The 9934-nt window shown below is 46.0% G+C and overlaps 2 protein-coding genes across 2 annotated transcripts; both read left to right on the plus strand.

Moving 5' to 3' along the window:
• Window positions 1-41: 41 nt before the first annotated feature.
• On the plus strand, window positions 42-2165 carry MELLADRAFT_85851 (uncharacterized protein; the record flags this gene model as incomplete). Its single annotated transcript, XM_007419321.1, has 2 exons — window positions 42-1110; window positions 1183-2165. 2 exons carry the CDS (start codon window positions 42-44, stop codon window positions 2163-2165), a joined length of 2052 nt encoding a protein of 683 aa, XP_007419383.1.
• Window positions 2166-2402: 237 nt separating this feature from the next.
• Window positions 2403-4037, plus strand: MELLADRAFT_85852 (uncharacterized protein; the record flags this gene model as incomplete). Its single annotated transcript, XM_007419322.1, has 3 exons — window positions 2403-3026; window positions 3079-3890; window positions 3980-4037. 3 exons carry the CDS (start codon window positions 2403-2405, stop codon window positions 4035-4037), a joined length of 1494 nt encoding a protein of 497 aa, XP_007419384.1.
• Window positions 4038-9934: the final 5897 nt, after the last annotated feature.

Raw genomic sequence — 9934 nt, forward strand, 5'->3', positions numbered from 1 at the left:
TGCAAGCACACGTCAGGGACCCCTTTGTTGACCAAGTCATCATGTCCTCTCCTGGAGAATCTCCCGAGCCCGGCTTTGACAACCCACCCGCGAGTCTTAAGGCGCCTCCGGCACCTCCCCAGGCCTCATCGTCGCCAGCACAAACACAAACGGAGATCCCGTCTGTTGATGCTGTTAACAGGATCAACGCTCCTTCTGACCCATCCACGACAAAAACAGCGTCTCCTCCTGCCGTCAGAACCTTTTCACCCGAGACCACCAATCATGCCCCTGGTGTTTCTACTCACAATAACGACTTGGTCAAGACTCCTGAAATTGAAATTGATCCCGAAAATGACAGTTTAACCGAGGCCACCAATCCCGCGCCTGGTGATTTCACCCCCAATGACCGTATTCCTGACGGACCCAACACTGAAGGCTCTCCTGCTCTTGACGTCCACATCTTACCAACGATTCCCGAAATTTCCAATGACCCCGCGGATGAACACTTGCCCAAGACTCCCAATCCAGCCCCTGAGGTCTCCCTTGTCAATCACCCTATTTCCAACGCCTCCAACACTCAAGCCTCTCCTGCTCCGACCGTCGAAGTCTTGATTTCTTCTGACCTCGCGGCAGGACGTTTACCCCAGACCCCGAAACCTCGTGCTCGTGACACTACCCCCGATGACTCTATTTCAACAAAGGCCGCATCTCCAGTGACCACCGCCCCTGCGACTGACCCTCGCGAAAACTTAGTGCAACCCCATGTTCAGGGGCCTACCACCCATTCATCTACGGAAGTCGGGGCTTTTCGAGACCAGGATGGTCGTCCTCTTGGCACATCAATCCCAATCAACCCCGGTGTTGTAGCTACGGTAGCACCCTCTGAACCCATTAAGTACATGGGTCCATTGACATTACTCAGTAACATCAATGTACAATCAGTTTTGCGCAAGCGCATTACCGACGATGACATACCTGCCATCTACGAGGCCACCCTGAATTTTCTGTGTTTGCGCCGGGCAGATACAGGAGCTCTGTCGATTACTGCCGAGACGCAACTCGAAAGGGATGTTCAATTCCGTGTGAGACCTCGATGGAACCTCACCGATTTTCTTGACAAGGCACCAAGTAAGCCTTCCCCTTGAAATCAATGTAGCACAGAAGAGATCATGCTAATTGTCTTTCAATCTCGCCTTGCAGATAAATCTTTATGTGTTCCAGGTATTGAGGCGCCGTACCACCTCCCGGATATTTTTGACTTTGACGCAACAGCTGCAACATTCAAGCCTCCCCGGAATGAAAGAGTTGAAGAAAGCTGTGTGCGAATCATGCTGTCACCCTTGGTCAGCCCTTCGGCCCCCATGGTTGAGACCGCGTTGAAATACGTTTTGTCCGCGGTTGCCTACCTCAATCTCGACAGCCCCATCTCCACAACCCCGCATGACTTTTCCAAGACGTCCTTCCCTAATCAAACCATAGCAAATGGAGTGAAAGCTGCATTTCACTTTAATCAGCTCCAGGACACTACACCTCAACTCCTGGTCAATCAATGTGTCAGACTGATGTGGAAACTTCATAACCTGGTCTATGCCATCCTCGAGGCGGTTGCCAGCCTCCGAGCACGATTTCGGCATTTGGAAATTGTCAAACGAGCGCCTTTGGAAGATCAGCCGCGTATTATTGCCGAATACGAAGCCACCACCCAACCACTTGGGGTGGGTGGCATCTCTTCCAAGGCTCTCCTTGCGCTGGTTGTCTTTCTCATCGGCGGCGTCAGGGGCCTTCTGGTCTTTCCTCAAAATGCAAATGTTTACGGGCCAGTGAAGGCCAGCTTCTTCCTGGTTTTAATCAATCACTTACATAAGAACCGCCCCGTGCCAGAACCGGTTTGGAAGCATACCCAGTCATTCATCTTGGACCTTCTTGAGAGGAGTCTTTTCCCTGCTGGTTTCACTCGTGCTCGTACGTGTTTAATGGAAGCCGTCAATGATGATCAGTGGCAACATCAGGACTGCAGCAGGAAACTGCTTGCCCAGGTGATCCAAATGGATCTCATACAGTTTTGCTCCCACCAAGATGAGCATTTACAAAACAAAGGTCTTTACGAAGACCCTGCTTTTGAGTTGCCTGAATGTCCTTTGAATAAGGTCAAGGGGAAGGACAAGGGGAAGAATGGGCACTGAAGTTATATATGACAGAGCTTGTTTAATTTACTTTGTTTTGTCAACAACGACCCATGTGCCTTGATGTTGTTGACAGGTTGTATTTGTTAGTTATTTTTTGCCAGTGACAAAAGTGTATGTCCTTCACCAATGACCTTTTGTTGTATCAGGTTGAATTCTTTTCAGTACTAATGGGCTCTTGAACTCAGAATTGGGTCAGCTCAATGTTGTTTTGATTGAGTTCTTGTTTTTTCACCAATGACTGAATTGTATGATTTTCTATCAATGGCCAAAATTTACAAGTCTGAAGCTTGGGCATCTCTTGTTGGTATACACGAGCATTTGTGCTATGTTGAGCAGTGTAGCCTTAGCCAAAAAGAATTTCAATTCTTCAAACATGGTGCCATGAGCATTCCCAGTATTTACCAAAGCCAACACATGCTGTTTCCAATCAACTTTATTTCACTTGATATAAGCATATTCTTCAACCACATCTTGGCCAAAATTCCCATCTGTGGTTACCCAGATTATTTTCCAGGCCCTTCCCTGCCTGCAACCAATCTCACTGCCCACAATTTTTGTTTATTTCCTGAATTTCCAGACCAGGTTTTGATCTCCTCAACCATGCCTCCTCTTCTGGGCCCCCATGCCACCCTAGTGGATCGGGATCACATTTTGTGTGCGTGTCCAGAACATGGCTGCTCTCAAAGCACCATCAAATATCGGGGAAAGGTCATGCATGGGCGATTGTTCAGTCGCAAAAGCTATCCTAAGCACCTTCAACAGGCACCCACACAGTTGGCTGTCGTGCAGAACCCTGCACCAGCTCTCCCTGCCAGTCCTTCCCGCCCGGCTCCGCAACAACAAAACCTACCCAGTGCAGTAAGTATTTTTGTACTCTAGACCTGTAAATTGAGTCTGACAGATGCCTCAGCCTTCAAACCAGGGCTCAATGGTAGCTTCGACCAGCCGCATGGCCTCTGGTTTTCCCAGGATTGGCCCAGCGGTGCCCATTCAACGTCTCCCTCCCATTGAACCGGCAGTTCCTACCACCCGCAATAAAAGAGCTAGAGATGATGATTCAGATGAAGATTCTAGTTCAAGTAGTGTGGACTCAGCTGTTTGTCAACCAAAATCCCGGCGTCGCCAACACACAACCGCGGCTAGCACCACATCTGTTCCCAGCCATTTCCTACAGCATCCACTGTGTCTCAGAGAAATGCTCATGATCACCAAAGACCACCTGTTTAATGGACTTGGTGAAACCGCTTGCCGGAATCGTCTTCATGCCGCTCAAGCAAGTGTGACACAGCAGCTTAACATGCCTGACGCCAAAGCCAAAAACGACATTGTCAAACAGATTCCGCTTGGCCTCACAACTCTTCTCAAAACTTGGCAGCTGGATTCTACCATCCAATCCAAAATCTGCTGCCCGTTCTGCTGTGCATTGCAGCCATTACCGTCCCAAGCTGGAGAAGACGTCGAGCCCCTCGTACGATGCAATTACCCTCGATTCACTACAAAATCCTCTACAAAGCTTGCACAATTACCTTGCCAACAACCACTGTATGAGCAATCTTCCGACAGCAAATTAGGCAAAATATCCAGATTATTCTTTTTTCAGCCAGTCCACTCCTGGCTGGCTAAGATGCTCAAGTTCTCCAATTTTGAAACTGCGCTTGATGCATCTCTCAACCGCCCCTCTCCGCCCAATCATCAAATGGACGACATCTGGGATGGCAAATTGTGGCAAACATTCAGAAAAAGTGGATATGTCTTCACAGCAACGTCTGGAAGACTGGTCTTTGGCCTTTGGTGTGACTGGTTCAATCCAGGTGGCAAGAACGCAGCCACAAAGACCTCGGTTGGTGTCATGCTCCTCACATGTTTTAATTTACCGCCTACCATGCGTTACAAAAAAGAGAACATCTGTGTTTATGGAATCATGCCAGGACCAGCTGAACCATCCACCACTGAAATGAACCACTTCCTCCGGCCTCTAGTTGATGAGATGAAAGACTTTTGGAACGGAATTACCTTCACATCCACTTCTAAATTTCCTAAAGGCCGCAAGATTCAAGCTGCACTCTGGCCGATACATGGAGACGTACCAGCCATGAAAAAGTTTACTGCATTTACTTCCCACTCATCAACTCATTTCTGCTCGTTATGTCACATACAACGAGAAGAATTTCGCCTCCATTCCCCTGCACCTAAATGCACATGTCGGAAATCAACTGAAGTCAAGCTCCAAGCTCTGGCGTGGGAGAGAGCAGCTACAGCCAAAGAGAAATCAGACCTAGCCGATACTAATGGAGTGCAATACACAGTCCTTCACGAATTGCCATACTGGAAATCAGTCAAATTCTACACAGTAGACATCATGCACAACATTTTTCTGGGTATGTTCAAGGATTTTTCCACTCAGTATCTACAAGTGCCTGCTGCTGGGAAGGGCTTGGCAGCTGAAAAGGAGAAGATGCAGTTTAATCGGCGTCAGTACAATACTCGACTATCACCACCTCCTCCCACTAGCCCACCGGGCAGCCAGCAAGCAGAGACATCTGAGATGCGTCCCCCACCTAGACCTCAATCACACCATTCTCACGACACCAGATCAGCAGCACCTTCAGATCTTCATAACTTACCATCATCTTCAGGTGGATCTGACCGCACCATCAAAGGAAAGAAGCGAGCAAGAGTGGGACAATCTCCAACACCCCCACCACCTGTACCTGCTATTGTTCCATCGGTCACACCCTACGAACTGGATTTGCTTCAGCACTGTCTCGAACATGCCATTGCCCCCTCTTGGACCACTCGACCTAAGCCTAACTTTGGAATGGCCAGTGCTGGTACCCCCAAAGCAGCAGACTGGCAATATCTATTTAAAGTCTATATAGTACTTGCTTGGGTACCTCACTTCAGCTCCGGAGAGGCTGGAGACACCTGTGCCAAAATACTTGACTGCCTCCTGCAGCTCATTCAAATTGGTAACATATGTACTTTGCTATCATTCAAACACGGTGACAGAGAGATGCTCACGGAGTTGGTTGAGAAGCACCAAGCAATTCTTGGGGATGGATGGCCTCATATGATTAAAAAGCCCAATTTGCATTTTGCTGAACACATAGGCTCTATCTCAACACTTCTTGGGCCACCTGCTTATATGGCTAGCTGGGCAGGTGAGAGAATCATTGGTAGCCTAGTTGGAGCACATAAAAACGGAAAGAAAGGTATGTCTTCATCTGAAAATCAGGCCTATAAACACCCCGCTGAACTCCTTTTTCCATGACTAGAACGGCAGGGCGAGTCGTTACTTCAGCACTATTCCAGGCGTAGCTTCTTCCAAGCCATGATCAATAACAATCACACCGCCTTTGAGAATGATCCCATTATTGGAGAATACCTCTTAAGAAAGCGACAGACATCTTGGAAAGAAAGACCACTCAGTCCTATTGCCTTTGAGACCCTTCGAAAAAATGGTTATATAGGGGCAGAGTACACTGCACGCTCAAAATTTGATGTGACCACAAGGATCCTCATTTCAACCAAGCCACATAGCACTTACAAGAAGACGCCTGGAAATAGCTACATCTCATATTCCCACAACTCATGTAAAAGGATGGGCTGTATCACGGATATTATCAAGCTTCCCAATTCTGAACATCCGCTCCTTGTTGTCAATTCATTGATACCTCTTTCTGATGATGACAAACACAAGAGTCCATACTATTCTTTGCCAGACTTGCTGAACACCTCAGTGCTATATGACAAGCATGGAGAATATCATGTCATTGAGTGCGACAAGGTCATTGGGCAGCTAGTTGTCATCAAGAACGAAAAAGGTACTTTTGATATTCAAAGCGAAACACTCTCAACAGTTGAATTGATGAATCTGGTGAGTTTTGAATTGATTTGAGTTCTTGATGTCAACTGACTTTTGTGTTTGACCTTGACCAGGGATTTGTGCAAGGCGAACATGAGGATGATGACATGGATATGGATGGATGATTGCTGCTGAACCTAATAGGATGCTGTAGATGGTATGACCAATTGCACTTGGGTATCCTTTCTGTTTGAACACTCTTGATTTGTAGATGATGCCAATTTGTATCTATGATTTTGAGAGGCATTATATCTGGACTTCACCAGTGCTGCTGGGAAGGATGAATATGGGGAATTGAATGTTTCGGCTCATTATGACTTATATATCTCTTAAAGGTCAGGTTCACAACTTGTGGAGATGTGGTCCCCAGTCAAGATGTATCTGACAACTGGTCATCCAAAAACTTGTCAAAGACTGTGTGATGTAAGTTACACAACCAATTGAAAACAAATTGAAAACAAATTGAAAACAAGTTGGAAACATGTTGAGGTCGCCGGGAGGCACTGGGCTGCCAGTCACTTGTGATTGGGGGCTGTGATTGCACCTGACGATCAAGAATATCAATCAGCTTCAGATATAAACTCAATTGGTGAACAAACATTTCTACTCGAAAGTTTATTTCCAGACATGACTACTTCAGTACCACCCACCACTACTATCACTACTACTACTCCATCAAACCTGTTTGGAGGAAAAGATCATCAAATTGCGGCTTCAGTAGTTAATACTCTTTCTAAAATATTAATTTCTGAAAATTTGAGCGATACCAATTACTTAACTTGGTCAACTGATATCAGAAATGGTATAAAATCTCTTCGTTTTCACTCCTTTCTCTTATCTGATAAGGATGAAGATGATACAAATGAAGATATCAAGTTATACAATGAAGTAGTACGTGAATGTCTCATGACGTGGATGATTTCCAAAATGGATCAAACAAACAAGAACCGATTCGAACCCATGATGACGATTGATACTGAATTGGGTTCTGACATCTCACCAACTCCTAGTTCTCTATGGGTAACAGTTAGAGATCACCACTCTCCCCAAACTTCCGCTCATCAAATGTTGCTTTGTCGTGCTCTATTCAACCTTGTTCAAGGAGATAACCCTCTTCCCTTACATATGGCCAAATATCACAAAGCTTATGTTGCTTACATGAACTCAGGAGGGAAAATTGGAACTGTGGAACTCGGACAACAACTCCTAATGTCCCTAAACAATGACTGGATGAAGGTTGCCGAGGATATCGCTGACAACAACACCTTCGAATATCACTCGGTGGTGACGGCTCTTAAGGTTCGAATTGAAAACCGAGCTATGCTCCGACCTCAAAGATCAACAACCATAGCCGAAGCTAGTGCTGCAAGTCCAATGCGGAAGCGTAACACTTTCGTTCAAACTAGATGTTCACCAACCAAATGTGTTTCTTTATCTCATACCTCAGAAGACTGTTTAAGAAATCCGAAAAACATTGGAAAATATAACGCATGGGTAGAAGCGAAGAAGGTCAAAGGAGAATGGGTAGACCGACCTCCTAAGGGGAATCCCAAATCCTCATCTTTCATTCAACCTTCAACATCATCTGTTGCTACAACCTCTCCCCTTCCTTCTTTATCTTCTCTTCAAGATGCTTTGGATCAATCAGAGTTTTCAGCTAGTGCCAGTGCGGTGTTCATCGTTGATCCTAATGCTAACATCGAAAACGAGCACTTCGGAATTGTCGACAGTGGAACGACTCATCATATGTTCAAGTCTCTCAACGTTTTCGACGCCAACCATTTCACCTCAAACAATGGTATTCAAGAGCGGGCCGGATTAGCAGGCGGGACATCTACTCTCGAAATTAAAGGACGGGGTACCGTTACAATCATGGGTCCTACTGGAGACATCACGACACTCACCAACTGTCTATATGTACCTTCACTCAAGCAAAATTTGATAGCTGGTGGGCGTTTACTTCACGATGGATGGATAACCACCTTGAAAAGCGACAATTCCTTTGTGATTCAACGCGACGGAAAGACAGCAATGTCCGGAACGGTTCACCCAGTGTCAATGTTCTTACACCTCAATGCGGTGCGTCCTGATCAGTCCCCAAGTTCTTCATCAACTTCGGATCCCTTAACTGAAACTCTACAACTACTACATCATAAACTAGGTCACCCGAGTTTTGCTTATCTAAAGCAGATGATCAAGGGAGATGTTGTATTGGGTCTTCCTCTATCATTATCAAAAGCTGTGTTACCTCCTATTCTACCATGCAATTCATGTGACCTATCAAAGGCACATCGTCAGCCACATTCATTCACTCGTACCAGATCGTTACATCCATTAGACAACGTACATATTGATCTCAGCGGTATCATGCGCACACCTGCCTTATGTAGAAGCCTGTATTTCATCTTATTTACCGATGATCACACGTCATACCGCCACATTACCGGTTTAAAATCTAAGGAAAAAGACGAGGTTTATAGTGCTATCCAAACCTATCTTTCTCTTGTGGAAAGGCAATGTGACCGCAAAGTGAAGTCTTTAACTCTTGATGGAGGCGGTGAATTCCTCAATGATGTCCTCCTACCTTATTGCCAAAAGGAAGGCATATACTTAAGAATCACTGCTGCGTATACTCCTGAAGAAAACGGGGTTGCAGAACGGTCTATGCGAACTATTGTGTCGAAAGCTAGGTCAATGCTAATTTGGGCAAACCTGCCGGTTTGTTTCTGGTTGGAATCCGCAAAGAATGCAGTCTTTGTCAACAACCGAACGACTACCACAACCATACCAAAGAACAAAACTCCTTACGAACTTTGGTACAGGAGGAAACCTGACGTGTCCCATATCAAAGCTTTCGGATGCCTCACTTACGTTTTAATCCGTAAAGCGGACCGCGTCAACAAGTATGCGCCTACTTCTGAACAGGGGGTACTCGTAGGTCACACTGAACATAACCGAAATTACAAGGTTTTCATGCTGAAAGATTCAAAGATTGACGTTACGCATGATGCCACCTTTCGTGAAGACATATACCCTTTTACACAACTTCCGACGTTCGATATTTCTCATCTCACTACTGAAGACGAAGTCGTTGATCGTTTGCCGGCCATCACAAATGATACCCCGTTGCCAGTCAATGACGATGAACCCCTACAAACTGTTACAACAATTGAACACCATCAGCAACAGCTTCCAGACGAACTTCCACCTCGTGAAGAAATAGCACCCCGGCCCATCACGCCTCCTCGACCCTTGCCTCGTCGTTCAGAGCGGGAAGTCAGACCAGTGGAGCGCTTTGTTCCAAATGCCAATATGACATTTTGGGAGGATGATTGTTTTATCGAGCAAGGTGATGTGTGTGCTTATGCGTTTGCGCTAGATTCTACTGTGCGACTCGTCGCAGAACCAGGAAGCTACAAGCAGGCAATGAAATGCCCTAATAAAGCTGAATGGAAGAAAGCGTGTGACAAGGAGTTTGGTAACATGACTAGAAGAGGTGTATGGAAACTAGTTGACCGACCACCAAACGCACCAGTTGTTGGTTCTCGGTGGCACTTCAAAGTCAAACTTCATCCAGACGGTTCAATCATCAAGCATAAAGCAAGAATCGTCGCAAAAGGATTTACTCAAACCTTCGGAGTAGATTATGATCTCACTTATGCCCCGACGGGCAAACCTGCTTCCTATCGTATCATCATCTGTATAGCTGCCTTTAACGGGTGGTCTTTCCACGGTATGGACACAATTGCAGCGTTCCTAAACTCCGGCCTAAAAGAATTGGTGTACATGGAGCAGCCCGAAGGCTACGTTGAGCCAGGCACTGAGGCCAAAGTATGTTTGTTGCTGCAGGCTCTATATGGTTTAAAACAATCAGCTCATGAATGGAATGTTGAGTTCAAAA

This window comes from Melampsora larici-populina (assembly GCF_000204055.1).
Source record: "Melampsora larici-populina 98AG31 unplaced genomic scaffold MELLAscaffold_160, whole genome shotgun sequence".
Classification (NCBI taxonomy): Eukaryota; Fungi; Basidiomycota; class Pucciniomycetes; order Pucciniales; family Melampsoraceae; genus Melampsora; species Melampsora laricis-populina.